At 42.2% G+C, this 19,525-nt stretch overlaps 1 protein-coding gene, 1 long non-coding RNA gene and 2 other non-coding genes across 4 annotated transcripts in view; 3 read left to right on the forward strand and 1 right to left on the reverse strand.

The window, feature by feature from the left end:
- The first annotated feature begins 4,096 nt into the window (after nucleotides 1-4,096).
- On the forward strand, nucleotides 4,097-12,006 carry LOC118890166. Its single transcript, XR_005018694.1, has 3 exons — nucleotides 4,097-4,249; nucleotides 4,966-5,054; nucleotides 10,727-12,006. It is a non-coding gene; the product is annotated as an uncharacterized LOC118890166 (long non-coding RNA).
- LOC118891397 lies at nucleotides 4,294-4,457 on the forward strand. The gene has a single exon (XR_005018980.1). It is a non-coding gene; the product is annotated as a U1 spliceosomal RNA (small nuclear RNA).
- Nucleotides 5,377-5,542, forward strand: LOC118891487. Its single transcript, XR_005019055.1, has one exon. It is a non-coding gene; the product is annotated as a U1 spliceosomal RNA (small nuclear RNA).
- Nucleotides 8,256-19,525, reverse strand: part of SNX6 (sorting nexin 6) — a 54,860-nt gene continuing 43,590 nt past the window's right edge. Inside the window, exons 12-14 of the mRNA XM_036842568.1 lie at nucleotides 13,993-14,152; nucleotides 13,825-13,910; nucleotides 8,256-8,949 (exon numbers count right to left, since the gene is read on the reverse strand). Of these exons, the coding sequence (XP_036698463.1) occupies nucleotides 8,896-8,949; nucleotides 13,825-13,910; nucleotides 13,993-14,152 (300 nt within the window). The 3' untranslated portion in view covers nucleotides 8,256-8,895. The remainder of the gene's footprint in view (nucleotides 8,950-13,824; nucleotides 13,911-13,992; nucleotides 14,153-19,525) is intronic.

Consider the following 19,525-nt stretch of genomic DNA (forward strand, 5'->3'; position numbering starts at 1 on the left):
GTGTGGCGCACGAGCTTAGTCGCTGCACGGCATGTGGGATCTTCCCGGATCAGGGCTCGAGGCCGTGTCCCCTGCATTGGCAGGCGGATTCTTGACCACTGTGCCACGAGGGAAGTACCTGGGCCCCCTTTTTTTCTTCTTTTTTTAAATCATCTTTATTGGAGTATAGTTGCTTTACAGTGGTGTGTTAGTTTCTGCTGTATAACAAGGTGAATCAGCTATACATATACAGGTATCTCCACATCTCCTCCCTCTTGCGTCTCCCTCCCACCCTCCCTATCCCACCCCTCTAGGTGGACACAAAGCACCGAGCTGATCTCCCTGTGCTATGCGGCTGCTTCCCACTAGCTATCTATTTTACATTTGGTAGTGTATATATGTCCATGCCACTCTCCCACTTCGTCCCAGCTTACCCTCCCCCTCCCCGTGTCCTCAAGTCCAGTGTCTACGTCTGCGTCTTTATTCCTGGGCCCATTATTTTTAATAGATATAGATATGTGTAGGGAAACCCACTGTCCTGATCCTGCTTTCTAAATGTCATTCTCCACTAAAAAGAACCAGGGCTCTTTGGAGAAACAGATGATTTCCAGGAGTCAGGGAAGGTACAAGATGAGCCTGGAATATCTTGTGCCAGAAAAGGCTCCAAAAATTATATGGACATGTCAGAAGGACACAGTAGCCAACCTGAAGGGTCTTTCATAGGCCCAGTATGAGAACAACCAAACATCAAAATAAATGAAAACAGTCATGGATTATAGACAACTAAACACAGCCATGAGTTCACGTTGATTACATAGGGAAGGAAGGAAACTTCTTCCTTACAACAGAATGCCAACTAAGAAATGTGGAATGAAGGACAGAATTAGAAAATCAACATCTGGCAACCATAATGCAAGTCAACAGTGGATACTAAAAACTATTATTGGGTTAAGGTTTTGTAACGGATATTTACATATCCTCAATTATCTCCACACAAATTACTTAATAATTACGAGGGGCAAACCTGGTGAACACCCCCAGTGGCAGAGGGTTACAATACTGGCCCCGGTACCATGTTCTTCTGCAGCACCCTCCCATGTTGACTCTGGGCTTGGCTATGTGACTTGCTTTGGCTAATGGAACATTAGTAAATGCGATGGAAGCAGAAGACTGAAAAACAGTTGCTCGTTGGGAGTCGCTCTCACCTGCTGTCCTGAGACCACCATGAGAAGAAGCCTGACTTAGCCTATTGGAGGATGAAATTACGGGAGTGAAGATGAATCATGTCAACTGAGGGCCTTCAGACTGACCCGCCCCACTGTCCCACGAGCTGACTGCAGCTGCACGAGTGGTCCTACATCACAGCTGCAGAACTGCCCGGCTCAGCCCAGCTGCAGTTGCTGACCCAAAGAATGGTGAGCAAATAACATGGTCACTATTTTAAATCACTAAGTTTTAGGGTAGTTTGTTACACAGCAGTGGATAACTGATACACCACCTTCACCAAGTAATCAATGTTAACACCACCAATAACTGAACAAACTGACTTCACGTGCCTGCAGTGTGATGCCCAGAGGAGGACACTGGATTAATTTGATAGGGCTGTCATAATAAAGTAACACAATCTGGGTGGTTTTAAAACAACAGAAATTTATTCTCTCACAGTTCTGGAAGCTACAAGTCCAAACTCAAGGTGTCAGCGGGGCCCTGCTCCCTCCGAGATTCTGGGTAGAATCTTTCCTTGCTTCTTCCTTGCTTCTAGTGGTGACAGTCAATCCTTAGCTTGCAGCTACATCACTCCAATCTGTGCTTTGTCCTCACGTGGCGTTATCCCTACGTGTCTCTGTCCTTACATGGCATTTTCCTCTTATAAGGACAATATTCATATTGGATTAGGGCCCACTGTACTGACCTCACCTTAACTTGATTGTATGTGCAAAGATTCTACTTCCAAATAAGGTCGCATTCATAGGTATCAGGGGTTAGGATTTCAACATATATATATATTTTTTTGGAGGGACATAAGTCAACATGTAAACAGATACAGTACCATTTATGTCGTCTACGTGTCAAAAATGCGCACTTGAATGTGAATGCAGGACAACCTAAAAACCAAGGATATTCTACAAAATAACTGGCCTGTAATTTTCAAAAATGACTGCATAATGAAATAAAACGATGGGCCTGGGGATTATTTCAGATTAAAATGGGTTAAGAGACAGGATACAGAATGCAACATGTGATTTTGAATTTTCCTTTGCTATAAAGGACATTCCTGAGACACTTGATAGAAATGGAATAATGTTTATAGAGTAAATAATAATATTGCATCCATGTTAATTTCTTTTTTTTTTTTAAATGGTATCCATTTTTGTTTTTTATTTTTTTTAAATTTTATTTATTTATTTATGGCTGTGTTAGGTCCTCGTTTCTGTGTGAGGGCCTTCCCTAGTTGCGGCAAGTGGGGGCCACTCCTCATCACGGTGCGCGGGCCTCTCACCATCGCGGCCTCTCCCGTTGCAGAGCACAGGCTCCAGACGCGCAGACTCAGTAACTGTGGCTCACGGGCCTAGTTGCTCCGCGGCACGCGGGATCCTCCCAGACCAGGGCTCGAACCCGCGTCCCCTGCACTGGCAGGCAGACTCTCAACCACTGCGCCACCAGGGAAGCCCCCATGTTAATTTCTTGATTTTTATAATTATCCTGGGGTTATATAAGAAAATGCTCTATTTTTAGGAAATACACACTAAGAAAGGAAACTTCCTGAGACAACCAGTAATCAGAAAAGGGTGCTTAGGACTTCCCTGGCGGTCCAGTGGTGTGGTTAAGCCTCCCCGCTTCCACTGCCGCTGGGCGTGGGTTCCATCCCTGGTTGGGGAGCTAAGATCCCGCATGCCCCACGGCGCAGCCAAAAAAAAAGAGAAAAGAAAAGAAAAGAAAAAGAAAAAAGGGTGCTACAATACGTTTCCTCTGATCTTTTCGCAGTTAGGACCTCAGGAAACCTTCCCTGACCCTATAGTCTCCAGTCCTGTGTCTAGCCTCGCTTTGCTACGTAGCACCGACCACAATAGTATAACGCAGCACAAGGTCCACTGGAAGTCGACACACAATAGTTGAATCGTTTTGTTCACGTCTGGGGAGGATCCACTTGATCTCGAGAAAGAATCTTCACGTATGGAAGAGGAAAAGACAAATCCGGGCGGCTGAAAGAGGCAGCCTAGTCCCTCAGGACGAAAACGCGACATTTCCGTGCATTCGATTTTCGGAGACCATTCAACACCCCTTCGCAGCCCACACATCTACCCCTTGCAGGAACACTTTGCCCTGATAGTCTCTGTTCGTTTTTCTTTGCTGTTGCGAGATTCGATTACTACATAATCTGAACGAAAGATCATGGATGAGGACTAAAACAATTTCACGTTAAACTGATGACGTTTCATGTTTCATGTTAAACTATTTAACATATTTGATTGACGTTCTGTTCCGTGTCATTTTCACTGAAAGGAAGGTGAGACCACACCCGAGCTCCGACCTGCTCCTGAACTGCAGGGCGCCGGGCGCCGCGAGCTCCTGTCTTCCCGGGTCCCCCCTCCAGGTCCCGACTCGTCGCCGCTCGCCCACGCCCTCCCTCCGGAGATACCGGCGCATCTCGGTCGGGAATTAGTAGGTCCGTTATCTCCCGCGGGAAAGAACGGGACGCCGAAAAGGTCCCGGCAGGGGCGTGGCGTATGTAGATGAGGAGGCGCACAGAGGCTGCTGGTCCCACTCCGCTTGGGTCATATCTAGAGAAACCTGGAGATCAAGGAAACCTGCCCTAAACTCCTCGAGGCCACACAAGCCAAAGAGAAAGTAACAGACTAGAAAGCCGCTTGAGGGCTAACTGCCCCCAAACATAGCGATTTCCCAATGGGGAAAAGGTTAGACATAGACGGTGCGAAAAGTGAAACCCCTCAATCTGAGTTTAAACAAGAACCTAATGTTCATTTTAAGTCGAAGACTCTTGAGCAGATCCCTTCTGCGTTCTCCCTGCTGTCCTCAGCCGGCTTGGGGAAAGACTAGAGGCGCGGGACTTCCGGAGAGGGGCGTGGCGTATGCAGATAGAGAGGCGCGCAGAAGCTCCTGGTCCCACTCCGGCTGGGCTTCCGCGTCCTGCGTGTGGACAGCCGAGGACTCGCGAGGTTGTTCTCGGGGTGCGCGATGCCGGAGCGTAGAGGCATGCAGGGGCGGAGGGCGCGGAGAGGGCGTGAGGGAAGTGAGCGTGCGTGAAGAGGTGGGCGATCGCGAGGGTGTGGGGCGAGGGTGGGTGAGAGACTCATACTTACCTGGCAGGGGAGATACCATGATCACGAAGGTGGTTTTCCCAGGGCGAGGCTTATCCATTGCACTCCGGATGTGCTGACCCCTGCGATTTCCCCAAATGTGGGAAACTCGACTGCATAATTTGTGGTAGTGGGGGACTGCGTTCGCGCTTTCCCCTGGTGTTTGTGTTGGTTGAATGATAGAGTAGTTTTTGTTATCAGCTGTTCAATGGTTAGCGTACACCATTGCAATATCGGCTTTTGGCATCTACTTTAAGGTTTCCGGGTGGTTGCAAGTGCTGTAACGTCTGTCCATAATCTTTTCCCGACGGGGGTGTACGCACCGTGTTGGTGTGGAAAGACTGCAGTGTTCTCAGCTGTGTAATGAACCGCAGTTGAACGGTAGTCTTTTTGTGTAGATTGTTGTTTTCCCAACTGCTGAGCGTTTTCTACTATTGGGCTTTGTGGGGTGTTTATTAATAGTCTGAGCGTTGTATGGTAGTGCCGGAGTGGGCCCGTACGGAACGCAGAATGAACGGTAGCACATACTGCCGTTTGCCGTAGTGTGAGCGAAAGCAGCTTATTATATATACCAAGGAAATTAAACATGGGTAAAATGTCAGTTACGCCACTTCCTGTGAAATGCGGCAAGTGATATATGTATGTTCTGCTTACTTTCTGAAAACAGACCCCCACCGCCCTCGGGAGCAGAGAGTTACGGAGAACTAAGTAGGGAGTATGGGACTTACGAGGGACAGAATACTACATGTGAAATAGGTAAGTAACCAAGATTTACAGTGTAGAACGTTATATTCGATATGTTAAAGTAACGGCCGATGGAGAACCATCAGAAGCTGTATACCGGAACCTGTTATTACAATGTTAAGAATGACTTAGTTTAATGAATAGAAGAAAAGAAACCACGGTCTTCCCTGAGAGCCCAGTAGTGACGACTGTTTACTTCCACTGCCATAGACCTGGCTTCAGTCTCCGGTTGGGAAAGTAGGATGCCGATAGCCGACGGGCATGGCCAAAGAAACATACGTGTCTATATACACATACGTGTAAAACTTACTGATGTCAGGCTTAAAAACAAAACAAACGTTCTCAGCAGCGTTTCGCTTTGAGTCCAGGTACGATTAATCATAACCAGAGCCAGGCTTATCCATTGCACTGCGCATGTTGACCATTGTGATTTCCCCAAGTGTAGGAAACGCAAGTGCATAATTCACGGTAGTGGGGGACTGCGTTTGTGCTCTCCTGTTTTTTGTAGGTTTATTTTTTTATTTATTTATTTTTTTTAAACCTTCGTCATCATGCTGTGTATTATGTCCTCATGAGTTACTTAGGACTGGGATTTGTACCTTTTGACATGCCCTACCACAAATTTTATCAACCTCCCACAGTATCCACCCTTGGCAGCCACCAATTTGCTCTATGTATCTAATCTATAAAACTGAGTTTATAGATATATATATATTTTTCGCTGCGTTCGGTCTTCGTTGTTGCGCGCGAGCCTGCTCTAGTTGTGGTGAGCAGGGGGCTTCTCATTGCAGTGGTTTCTCTTGTTGCGGAGCATGGGCTCTAGGCACGTGGGCTCAGCAGTTGTGGCTCACGTGCTCTAGAGCGCAGGCTCAGTAGTTGCGGTGGACGGGCTTAGTTGCTCCGTGGCATGAGGAATCTTCCCCGACCAGGTCTCGAACCCGGGCTCCGCTTTTCCTATGTCATCGGGAATGTCCGAGCCGAGGGTTGGTGAGCTGATACTGGTACTCTTCTGTCCAGAAGCAGCGAAACACCGAATTTCACTCTTTTTATTTTTTATAAATTTATTTTTTTATTTTTGGTTGCGTCGGGTCTTCGTTGCTGCACGCGGGCTTTCTCTAGTTGCGGCGAGCGGGGGCTTCTCATTGCGGTGGCTTCTCTTGTTGGGCAGCACCGGCTCCGTAGTTGTGGCACTCGGGCTTAGTTGCTCCGCAGCAGGTGCGATCTTCCCGGTCCAGGGCTCGAACCCGTGTCCCCTGCATTGGCAGGCGGATTCTTAACCACTGCGCCACCAGGGAAGACCCTCACTTCTTATTTTTACAGTATTGAACAGCTCTGCGCCTCTCGGCAGTTTTCCTCTTAAACCCCCCCCTCCCCACCGGAAGAAAAACATCATTTTGACCTCAACTTACATAGTTTCACTACGGAACATTAAGAATATTGTATACACTTTCTCACCCAGTTGCAGCCTCGCTGACCTACAGCTACGCTTGACACACTTTCTTTTTTCTCACAGATTTCCTCTCCTGCCATCCTCCACTCTCACCGCATAAACTCCTAATCCCTCAGTCCCTTGCTTCCCACCGCAACCAGCGTTGACTCCCCAGGCCATTCCCGCAGCCTGTGTTGCTCCTCTTCCTCCGTCTCAGAGCATAAAGCATCATCCGAGGGAAACCCCAGACTGTCCACTGCTGGCTTGTCTCTGCCACTAGGCGTCTTCCGGTCGCACCTTTGCGGCCCTCAGGCAGGAGAGGGTTAAGAAGTTTTATGAATGCCACAACTCACCAGGGCTGGCTATTTTCATCAGGGACTAGCAGTGAGCTGTGGAATCAACCTCTCAATTGTTCTGGACGTACGAAGTAAATCCCTCCCGTATGACCTCGACGGAGTTAGCATACATTCTTTCCCTGATCTGTACGTTTTGTTAGTGAGAAGACCCCTGGACAGTCATCAACTCACGAATACACGTATTTAGTAAGCACCCCTCCCCTCCCCACACTCATGTGCAACACACAATTGCTGCTTCCTGTCTCCGCCCACCCCGTCAGTAAACCAAAGGGCCAAGGGATGTACTTTCCACTGTACTTCCTTCCCAGAAAAAGGCCACCTCGGTAGAAACACATTCGCTGACGGATGTGTGAAAAACTGTGTAGCTTTTTGCTCTGAACTTGCTATTTTTTTAGCATTTACACAGCATCTTCACATTTCCAAAGCACTGTACCAACATTTATTAATCCTCACAACACCCCTGTGAGGTAGGTCAGTATGTCTTTCACGGTAGAGAAAAAGGCAGAGAGGTCGAGTGAACCCTTGTGGTCTGAGGCCAGAAGGGCAGCCACTGAAGGGACTGCCCCCAAATCCAGAAACTAGGGCCCTCCACCTCACGTTCACCCAGTGGTGGGCATCGCAGGGGCATATTCTCACCAGTGAAGGGGACATGGAGGACAAAACAATCTCTCAGGCAACACAAACATCAACAGGTCAAACGCAATGAGGAACGTCAATAAAAGAGAGAAACACTGACCCAGCACACCCGTGAGGCAAGAGACATGCAGCAGAAAAGGCTGGAATCATAGCGACTAGTCCTGAGAACCAGGCAGGTGTTCTTAAAAACGGTTTGGGAAAACAAACTAGGAACGTGGTGGAAGGGTGACCAACCCAGATGCCTGTGGTTTCCACATGGGAAACAACTTAGTGTGGAAAAATCCAACCACGCAATCTAATTTTAATCTAGGAATAACAATGTTCGTTCACATTAGGAAGGCCAATAATATATCTGTAATGTAGCTACTGACAGTATCCTTTTTGTACTGCAACTTTTATTCCAAATATTCCAACTCTTTCCCCACTGACAAGTGCTGTTCCCTATAGCACGCCTCTCTCTCTCTACATACCAGTCTATACACTGGTGTATGTTGCACGGTTAATTAGCTGAACTAGGGGTGGAATCCTGGAAAGCGCAACAGACCATACTCTCTGTTCCTGTTTTAGAAACAGCTGTCTCTAACCTGTCTCTGCCCAATTCCATCTTATATGAAGTGCTAAAAGCACACAGAGAAGCAGTTCATTCTTTTGTAAAGTGGTGAACTTGGTTCGATACGCCATTTTAAAAGAAATAAGAAAAAAGAAAAACTGAGACCTGCACTGTAAAAGCATAATATAGGAGTAGATTATAGCTACTCCAAATTTTAGAGTGACCACAGAGTTAAAAAACTATTACTGTTATCACTGTTTATTTGACAATAGTTCGTTTAGTCTACAAGTTTAAGGCAAACATACTAATGCATTTGCTTTTCTTCAGAAATCATAGTTATAAAGATTATGTAGTCTGTCCCAAAACTTCTAAGAAACGTTCATTAATTAAAAATAAGTCTCATTAAGATGCTTTACCAGGATACAAGAGTGAACTAAGGTGGTGTACAATGTTTTTTTAAAACAAAATTTAAAAAAAGGTAACGGCAATCCTTATCTTGTTTACACAACGTATTTTGAAAGGCTTAAACTTCAGAAATTACTTAAAGGTAAATAAGATTGGCAGCCATAAGGAATACTATTCATAAAATAAACACAGTTCTAGAGGCTACTTAAAAAAAGGCAGTACTTTGGGCTTCTGAAGAGGAGGAGGGCGCGGATGATCATCAACTGTCTGCGGCGCAGGCGCGCAGGTCCCACCGTGCAGCCCACAGCACCCGAGGGCGGCACCGCGCCATTGTTTCTCAGAAAAAGGGAGGAGAGTAGATGCACTTTGTCAGCTGTTTCTTTTGTTTCCAGTGAGCAGTAAATGTCTAGCATCATTAAGAAAAAAAATAAAATCTGACGGAAGGCAGCCCTTTTTAACTGGAAGGCAGAGTGTGGCTTATGTGTCTCCATTTAACACTGCCAGGCAGTTCTGCAGCAACTGTAGGTTACCCTAAAAAGGGAGGGAAAATAAATGAAGTTCAAACAGTGTGAAAGACTCTTACTGAAAATATACAGTATTAGAAATCACATAACTTTACATTTAAGATATCAGAATTTTGAAAAGTCATTATACAGAAATAAAGGTTTAAAGATGTAAAATTACAGAATTTGTTCCATGCACAATATTTTCCACATACCACATTGTTCAGTAAATTTCCATCTAGACCAATATTAATATTTGACATGCTCTAGTGAGGGTTATAAAATATGCCTGCCCTTTGTACGCAGATTAAACCACTGAGTATGTTCTGATTTTAAGACAGGTTCTTATCACATTCCTTTAGCCATTAAGATATAGCATTAGATTTATAGCACTTTTTATAAAAACAGTAAGATTACATACAGAAGTGTTCTATAAAATTCATACTTAAATGCCCATTTGTAAAACATGTGAACTGGCATCCATATTTAGAGGCATATAAAGGCAAATTTAAGTATATTTAGGTTACATTAACATATAAACAGGAATGAAGGAAAACCTCCTCCTTAGAGTAGAAAGTCAACTAAAATGTATAAAGAATGATGGAATTAGAAAATGACCATTTGGTGATCATCATCATAATTGACTCAAGCAAAAATCATGAATGGATGCCAAAAGCAGTATGGGACTAAAATGCCAATACTGTAGCCATCAGCTATATGCAGCTGCATAATTAAAATTTGTTCATTAAAATTAAATAAAAACTCAGTTCCTCAGTTGCACTACCCACATTTCAAGTCTTCAACAGCCACACATGACTACTGCCAGCCATACTGGACAGTGCTGATTACAGAACATTTCCACCCTGGCACAAAGTTTTATTGGTCAGTGCTGGTTAAGTGATGGGGTATTTAACAGTCTCGGGTACCTCCCCACAGAATACTTCTTAATCCAAAGTATAAAACATCAACTTTGCCACTGTGAAGCCTGCAGACATCACTTTAAGCAAATGATCAAAGTTGTACGTTGCCAGTAAGGCAACTGATCAACAGCATGTGCCTCCTCCTGCGTGATGCAGCAAGAAGATCTGACATCCCTTCTGGGTGGAATTCCTGTCCAAAGTGCACAACCTAAACCCACTAATTAGACAAACCCAAAGTGAGGGGCATTCTATAGGCCTGTGCTTTAACAGTGTCCAATGTTACGAAATACAAAGATTCAGCAACTTTTCCAGATTACAGAAGTCTAAGAAGACATGTGCACTGAATGCAACACATTCTCTTGAACTTCCTTTTGCCATTAAGGACATTATTGGGACAACTGGGGAAACGTGAATAAAGGCCTCTGGATTAGATAACAGAATTACGTTGATATTAATTTCCTCAACTTTATAACTGTACTGAATAATTACTTGATTTTAGGAAATTCACACTGAAATGTATAAGAGGGAAGAAGCATATCTGCAGCTTATTCATATGGTTTAAGACAAAAATAGGTGTGTATAGGGGTGTGTGTGTGAGTGTGAGTGTGTGTGTGTGTAAAGAGAAACGGGGAGGAAGGGAGGGAAAAGGACAAAGCATATGCGATAATATGCACATTTGGGGAATCTGGGTGAAGAGTATCCAGGAATTCTTTGTACTTTCCTTGCAATGTTCCTGAAAATCTAAAATTAAGTGAAAAATAAACATTAAACATTTTTAGGTGTTCAAGTTACTGTCAATTTTTGACCAGTATAAGAACAGAACTGTGACAAATGACTTTGAGCCTGTCTACAGTTATGAAATTACCTTCTTACATATACTTACAGGTATATTCCTCAAGTGGGACCGCTGAGTCACAGGATGCACATTCTGCAGGCTGACACCTGCCAAACTGCCCCCGCCTAAAAGTGGACCTAACTCTGCAACTACAATGGGGTACACAGGGACTCACATCACACCCTCACAGTTGGCTCATCACTTTTTTTTTTTTTTAACTGCTCTTATCACACATTTTTTACTTCCTTATTAATAAAGAATCTGAGCCTATTTTCAAGGACACAAAAGTGACCTAACTACCTAGTTTTCTGTTATAACTAGATTTCAATTATGTGGCAAAGACATATACACCAGTTAAATAAATAAAATCCAAAGTAGTTTCAAACCATCTTGCTGTACATTTAACTATTATCTACTCTTTTTGGAATAATTTATGTGGATCCTGGGTCCAAAATGAGACTTTGTTCAGATTTACAAAATCATTAAGAAACAGAGTAGAGTTGCCCAACCTCAGCACTCCCGACATTTGGGCTGTGTGATCCTTCCTCGAGGGGGCTGTCTGTGTATTGTAGGATGTTGAGCGGCACTCCTGGCCTCTACCCACTACACACCAGCAGTGACCCCCCCCACCCCTAGATGCGACAACCACAAATGTCTCCAGAAATTGCTAAATGTCTCCTGGGGGGCAAAATCACCACCAGTTAAGAACCACTGGACTAGAAGAGCTATCAGAAATTTGAACACAGAGAACACATTTCAGGAAGAATTTGGAGAAGTACAGAATCTTGGAAACCAGAGGCTGACATCAATCTAAAGCAGGGTCAGCAAACTTTTTTTGTAAAGGGTTATTAAATAGTAAACATTTTAGACTTTGAGAGACATTTGGTCTCTGTTTCAACTACTCAACTTTGCTGTAGTAGCATGAAAGCAATCATAGACAAAGCATAAGTGAATACGCTTAAGTGAATAGGCTTGGCTGTATTCCAATAAACCTTAATAGGTTAAATTTGAGTTTCATACAATTATCACATGTCATGAAATATTATTCTTTTGATCTTTTTATAATCATTTAAAAATATGAATGCCATTCCTGGCTCACAGACTGTACAAAACAGGTTGTAGTCTGTCAACCCCTCCTTAATCTATAACAAAATCTTTGATAGTTTATAACCTCTTTAAAAAGAACAAAAACAGTGAACACTGGAAAACAACACAGGCTCAATAAGAATAAATTATGCCAGGCTTATCAAAACATTTTCTTTTTTTTCCTTTTTTTTTGGCCACACTGCATGGCATGCGGGATCTTAGTTCCCCGACCAGGGATCGAACCCACGCCCCCTGCAGTGGAAATGCAGAGTCTTAACCACTGGACCACCAGGGAGGCCCACGCATTTTCTTCTGACAGGGTTATTAGCCCAGCAAATCAGACAACGTACACCTTGATTTTAATGAGTAACTTGATACTCCTTATGTCCTTCACAGATAAAATGGGAAAAATAATGGTTGATAATAGTATAAATGAATTCATAACTATCCAAATAAATATAACCAAAGAATATTAATTAATCAGTTAATATCAATTAGTATAGAAAGGAAGGGAACTACATTTTTTTTGATGCCACTTACTTTCAAAAGGTAGGTTAACAAATATTGATTCCTTTAATCCTGATCAACCTTTCAAATCAAAACTTAGATGAAGACATAAAAGGGAGTTCATACAAATTACAAATGTCCATCACTTGAGAGGATAAACTAGTATAATAGTCAAATACTATATTATCAAACCCCAGTTTCCAAAAGATCTCGATGCACTGGGCTAAGACGAGCAAGCTTAAATTTAACAGACATAAACGTGGCCTGCAATTACATTTTTTAAATAAGTGCTCAATAAATGAAAAAGTTCTAGAGAGCCATTGTACAACAACATGAATATACTTAATACTACTTAACTGTACACTTAAAAATGGTTAAGATGGTAAATTTTATGTGTTTTTTACCACAAAAATGAAAATAATTACTAAAAAAATTAAACACACAACCACAGGGCAGAGGTTCAAGAAGTGACTTATAAGAGAAAGAGAGAACAAAAGTGTGATTATAGCCAAATCAAGCTGGTGCAATATGGCAGTTAAAAAACCCCATATCTTATACATATAAAACATGCTTGGAGGGGAGGGATAAATTAGGAATTTGGGAGTAACATACACATTACTATATATAAAACAGATAAACAACAAGGACCTACTGTATAGCACAGGGAACTATACTCAATATTCTGTAATAACCTGTATGGGAAAAGAATCTGAAAAAGGATATATACATATATATATAACTGAATCACTTTGCTGTACACCCAAAACCAACACATTGTAAATCAACTATACTTCAATAAAAATTAGTTTAAAAAAAAGAATAAAACATGCTGTAAGAAGAAATGTGAACAATAATCATTCTATGTATGTAAATGTGTTTCCATTTTCAGGTACAATATTTTAAAAGAGCAATGACAGTAGGGCAGTAATACATTAAAAATCTTGTTGAGGTGTATGGGATGAAAAATATTTAGCCAAAGGATGTCTGGCATGGAGAAAAGAAGATGTATAGAGAATATGAAGGATTTAAATACCTGAAGGGTAAACTGTGAAAGAGGAATTAAACTTATGTCAAAGTTACACAGAAGTAAATTTGTGCTCATTATAGAGTATACCAAAAATCTCAGTGTAGTTTTAAGCTTTAATAACTTTAGACTTATAACTGGTATAAATTTATCATGAAATAACATGTAAAAGTTTTTGAAAATTTCATTAATATTTATAGTTTGGGGAATTTTGAATACATTTTAAAATTTCAGTCCCTTTGAAGATGGCAAATGTTAAATAAAATTTTAAGTGATGTTTTTATTAAGTAAGATTTTTTTTTTTAACAACTAGTCAAAAAATGATACTGTCTTTCCATATTAGGTACTAGAGTCTTGCAAAGCTGACCATTAGAGACATTATAGATATTTTTCTTGTTTTAAGTTAGATAACCTTTAAAATCCCTCTCAATTCTAAGATTCTCTCTTTTTAAAATTAGTATAAAGTTTCATAACTGACTCATTTCTAAATTATAAGTCACTTAAATTATTAAATCTTTAATATGATACTACCTTTGCATGCTTCAGTTCTAACTCTGCCAGTTCCACTAAATTTTTTCTGAATGCAGCAACTCTTCTTGTCTTAAAATCTATAAGCTCTGTGAACAAAACAAATTAGGATTAACTATTTATATAATAGTCTAAAACATACCTTATGATTAGAGGTTAATATAAGAGTACCTTGTTTCGCGGATTCAGATATTTTTTCAAATTTCTGACAACATAATTGTTGGGACGTTTCAGCCTGCAGAACATCTTTATTTTTTGCTCTTGCTTTATCCAGTGCTTTATTAGCATTTTCATAATCCACTAGTGACCTAGATCTTCGATACAGGAGATCCTATAAAACAGAAGGCTTCACGATAATATACACTGCATGTTTCTAGTAGCTGCCCTCAGCCACCGCCACCCCCATCACCAGAGCTAACACACAGTGAATGCCATGTCATTCTTCTAAATTTTTTTGGTAACAGCTTTATTGAGATATAATTCAAATCACCACATAGTTCACTCATTTATTTTTAAAATTTATTTATTTATTTTAAAAAATTTGTTTTTATTTTTGGCTGCGTTGGGTCTTCCTTGCTGTGCGCAGGCTTTCTCTAGTTGTGAGCAGGGGCTACTCTTCGTTGCGGTGCGTGGGCTCCTCATTGTCGTGGCTTCTCTTGTTGCGGAGCACAGGCTCTAGGCTCTAGGCGCGTGGGCTCAGTAGTTGTGGCTTGCAGGCTCTAGAGCGCAGGCTCAGTAGTTGTGGCACAGGGGCTTAGTGGTTCCGTGGCATGTGGGATCTTCCCGGGCCAGGGCTTGAACCCGTGTCCCTTGCATTGGCAGGCAGATTCTTAACCACTGCACCACCAGGGAAGCCCTAAAATTTATTTATTTATTTGGTTGTGCCAGATCTTAGTTGCAGCAGGCGGGCTCCTTAGTTGCGGCTCGCCAGCTCCTTAGTTGTGGCATGTGAACTCTTAGTTGTGGCATGCATGTGGGGTCTAGTTCCCTGACCAGGGATCGAACCTGGGCCCCCTGCATTGGGAGCTCAGAGTCTTAACCACTGCGCCACCAGGGGAGTCCCTAACTCACTCACATACATGCACGATTCAATGGTTTGCAGTATGCTCACAGAGTTGTGTAACCATCACTACCTTCAATTTTAGAACATTTTCATCATCCGAAAAGAAATCCCAGGTCCTTTCCCCAGTCACTCTCCATTTCCTTCCACACCCCCCACCTCCAGCCGTGGACAACCATTAATCTGCTTTCTGTCTCTATAGATTTGCCTATTTTGGACATTTCATTACAAAAGCAATCAGGGAAAGCAAATCCCTGGTGGCGCAGTGGATAAGACTCCACGCACCCAATGCAGGGGCCCTGGGTTCGATCCCTGGTCAGGGAACTAGATCCCACGTGCATGCCACAACTAAGAGTTCGCATGCCACAACTAAGGCTCCCGCATGCCACAACTAAGGAGCCTGCCTGCCGCAACTAAGACCCTTCGCAACCAAATAAATAAAATATTTTAAAAAGGAATCATATAATATGTGGTCTTTTGTATCTGGCTTTTTTTTTTTTTTTTTTTCCTTTTTGGCAGTGCTGCAGCTTGCGGGATCTTAGTTCCCTGACCAGGGATTGAACCTGGGCTCTCAGCAGTGAAGGTGTAGAGTCCTAAACACCGGATCGCCAGGGAATTCCCGTGTCTGGCTTTTTCACTTAGCATAAAGTTTCAAGTTCATCCGTTTTATAGCATGAATCAGTACTTCATTCCTTTTTTTTTTTTTTTTATAAATTTATTTATTTATTTATTTTTGGCTGTGTTGGGTCTTCATTTCTGTGCGAGGGCTTTCTTTAATTGCGGCGAGCGGGGGCCACTCTTCATCGCGGTGCGCGGGCCTCTCACTATCGCGGCCTCTCTTGTTGCGGAGCACGGGCTCCAGACGCACAGGCTCAGTAGTTGTGGCTCACGGGCCTAGTTGCTCCGCGGCATGTGGGATCTTCCCAGACCAGGGCTCGAACCCGTGTCCCCTGCATTGGCAGGCAGATTCTCAACCACTGCGCCACCAGGGAAGCCCTCATTCCTTTTATTGCTAAATCATATTTCACTGTATGGACATACCACATTGATTTATCCATTCGTCAGCTGACAGACATTTGGTTTGTTTCCACTTTTTGGCTATTTCATAATAATGCTGTTATGAACATGTGTGTACAAGTTTTTGTGTGGACATGTTTTCATGTTTCGTTTCTCTTTCATATCTCTTTACTTAGGAGTGGAATTACTGGGTCACCTTGTAACTCTATGTTGAATCTTCTGAGAAACTGCCAGACTATTTCCAAAGTGACTGCACCATTTTACATCTTCCCACCAAATCTATATGAGGGGTCCAATTTCTCCACATCCTTGTCAATACCGTTATGTCTTTTTTTTTTTTTTTTTTTTTTTTAAATTTTTTTTTTTAAATGTTTTGGTTTTTTTTTTTTTTTTTTTTTAAACTTTTTTTTTTTTTTTTACTATTTGAAATGCATCCTCTTTATTTATTTATTTATTTATGGCTGTGTTGGGTCTTCGTTTCTGTGCGAGGGCTTTCTCTAGTTGTGGCAAGCGGGGGCCACTCTTCATCGCGGTGCGCAGGCCTCTCACTATCGCGGCCTCTCTTGTTGCGGAGCACAGGCTCCAGACGCGCAGGCTCAGTAATTGTGGCTCACGGGCCCAGTTGCTCCGCGGCATGTGGGATCTTCCCAGACCAGGGCTCGAACCCGTGTCCCCTGCATTGGCAGGCAGATTCTCAATCACTGCGCCACCAGGGAAGCCCTTTTTTTTTTTTTTTTTAATTTTAGTTATTTATTTATTTATTTTTTGGCTGTGTTGGGTCTTCGTTTCTGTGCGAGGGCTTTCTCCAGTTGCAGCAAGCGGGGGCCACTCTTCATTGCGGTGCGCGGGCCTCTCACTGTCGTGGCCTCTCTTGTTGCGGAGCACAGGCTCCAGACGCGCAGGCTCAGCAGTTGTGGCTCACGGGCCTAGTAGCTCCGCGGCATGTGGGATCTTCCCAGACCAGGGCTCAAACCCGTGTCCCCTGCATTGGCAGGCAGATTCTCAACCACTGCGCCACCAGGGAAGCCCCCGTTATGTCTTTTTGATTAGAGCCACCTAGTAGGTGTGAAGTGATATAGCACTGTGGTTTTAATGTGCATTTCCCTGAGGGGTAAAGATGTTGAGCATCTTTTTACGTATTTATTGGCCATTTGTATCTCTTCTTTGTCTTTTGCCCACTTTTTAATTGGACTCTTTGTCTTTTCACTGTTAAAAGAGTTCTTTATATGTTCTGAATACCAGTCACTTATTAGGGGCTTATATGATTCCCAAATATTGGGTTGGTCAAAAAATTTGTTCGTAACATCTTATGGAAAAGCCGGAATGAACTTTCTGGTCAACCCGATATTTCCTCCTGGTCTGTGGGTTTTTTCATTTTTCTCGATCGTGTTTTTGATACAAAAAACTTTAAACAAAAGTTCTTAAAATTTTAATGAAGTCCAATTTATTATTTTTATTGGGTTGGTGAGCTTCTGGTTATATCTAAGAAATCAATGCCTAATAAAGGCAATCAAGAAGATTTATGTTTATGTTTTCTTCTAAAAATGTTATAGTTTTAGCTCTTACACTTAGATCTTTGATCCATTTTGAGTAAATTTTCTATCCATGGTGTGAGGAAGGTCCAACTTTACTCTTTTTCACGTGACCATTCAGTTGTCCCAGTACCATTTGTTGAAAGTCTATTATTTTCCTCACTATATTGTCTTAGCACTCTGTCAAAAATCAATTGACTGTTTCCTCAGCAAAACAGAAATAGAAGTAACACCCTCAACTTGATAAAGAACAACTACAAAAAACCTACAGCTAACATCATACTTAACAGTGAAAAACTAGAAGCTTTCCCACTAATATCAGGAACAACACACGGATGTCCCACCTCACCACTCTTTCTCAGTATTGTACTGTAGGTCCTAGCTAATGCAATAAGAAAAAGAAATAAAAAGTATACAGATTGGAAAGGAAGAAGCAAAACTGTCTTTTGTTTACAGATGACAGATAACAAGACTGTTCATATAGAAAAACTCCTGGAATTAATAAATGAGTATAATAAAGTTTTAGGAGAGAACATCAGTATACAAAAGTAGATTGCTTTCTTGTATACCAGCAATGAACAAGTGAAGTTTGAAATTAAAAACACATTAATTAGCACTCCAGAGAATGAAATACTTAGGTATTAATCTAACAAAGCATGTACAACTTTTGAGGAAAACTATAAAACGCTGATAAAAGAAATCAAAGAACTAAATAAATGGAGAGATAGTCCATGTTCATGGATAGGGAGACTCAATATTGTCAAAATCAGTTCTTTCCAAATTGATCTACGGATTCAACATTATCCCAATCAAAATCCTGGCAAGTTATTTTGTAGACATCAACCAATTGATTCTAAAGTTTGTGTGGAAAGGCAAAAGACACAGAATAACACAACAGTGAAGGAGAAGAACAAAGTCAGAGGACTGACACTACCTACTTTAAACCTTTCTATAAAGCTACAGTAATCTAGACAGTGTGGTACTGGTCAAAGAACAGACAAATAGATCAATGTAACAGAGTAGAGAGCCCAGCACTAGACTCACACAAATAGAGCCAACTGACCTTTTGACAGAGGAGCAAAAGCAATACAATGGAGAAAAGATAATCTTTTCAACAAATGGTGCTGGGAAACCTGGATATCCACATGCAAAGAAATGAACTGATACACAGCCCTTACACCCTTCACGAAAATTAACTCAATGGATCATAGACCTAAATGTAAAATGCAAAACACAGGAGAAAATCCATATGACCTTGGGCTTGGTGATGACTTTTTAGATACAACGCCAAAGGGATGATCCAAGAAAGAAATAATTGGTAAGTTGGACTAATTTAAAATTAAAAATTTCTGGGACTTCCCTGGTGGCACAGTGGTTAAGAATCCACCTGCCAAGGCAGGGGACATGGGTTCGAGCCCTGGTCCAGGAAGATCCCATATGCTGCAGAGCAACTAAGCCTGTGCGCCACAACTACTGAGCCTGCGCTCTACAGCCCGTGAGCCACAACTACTAAGCCTGCGTGCCATAACTACGGAAAGCCCACGCGTCCTAGAGCCCGCATGTCACAACTACTGAGCCCATGTGCCACAACTACTGAAGCCTGCGTGCTCTAGGGCCCACGTGCTGCAACTACTGAAGCCCGCACACCTAGAGCCCGTGTTCTGCAACAAGAGAAGCCACCACAATGACAAGCCTGCGCACTCCAACAAAGAGTAGCCCCCGCTTGCCACAACTAGAGAAAGCCTGCGTGCAGCAATGAAGACCCAACGCAGCCAAAAATAAATAAATAAATAAATAAATAAATAAAATTAAAAGAAGAAAATAAAATAAAATTAAAAAGTTCTACTCAGCAAAAGACAGTGTCAAGATGACAAGCCACCAGACCAAGAAAAATTTTTTACAAAAGATATTTGATAAAAAGGACTGCTATCCAAAATACACAAAGAACTCTTAAAACTTAACCACCCAAGTAAAGAATCGGCCAAAGACCTTTTTTTTTAAAACAGACACCTCACCAAAGAAGACACAGAGATGGCATATAAGCTTGTGAAAAGATGCTTCACATCAAATGTCATCACGGAAATGCAAATTAAAA

The sequence above is a fragment of the Balaenoptera musculus genome, chromosome 2, assembly GCF_009873245.2.
Source record: "Balaenoptera musculus isolate JJ_BM4_2016_0621 chromosome 2, mBalMus1.pri.v3, whole genome shotgun sequence".
Classification (NCBI taxonomy): Eukaryota; Metazoa; Chordata; class Mammalia; order Artiodactyla; family Balaenopteridae; genus Balaenoptera; species Balaenoptera musculus.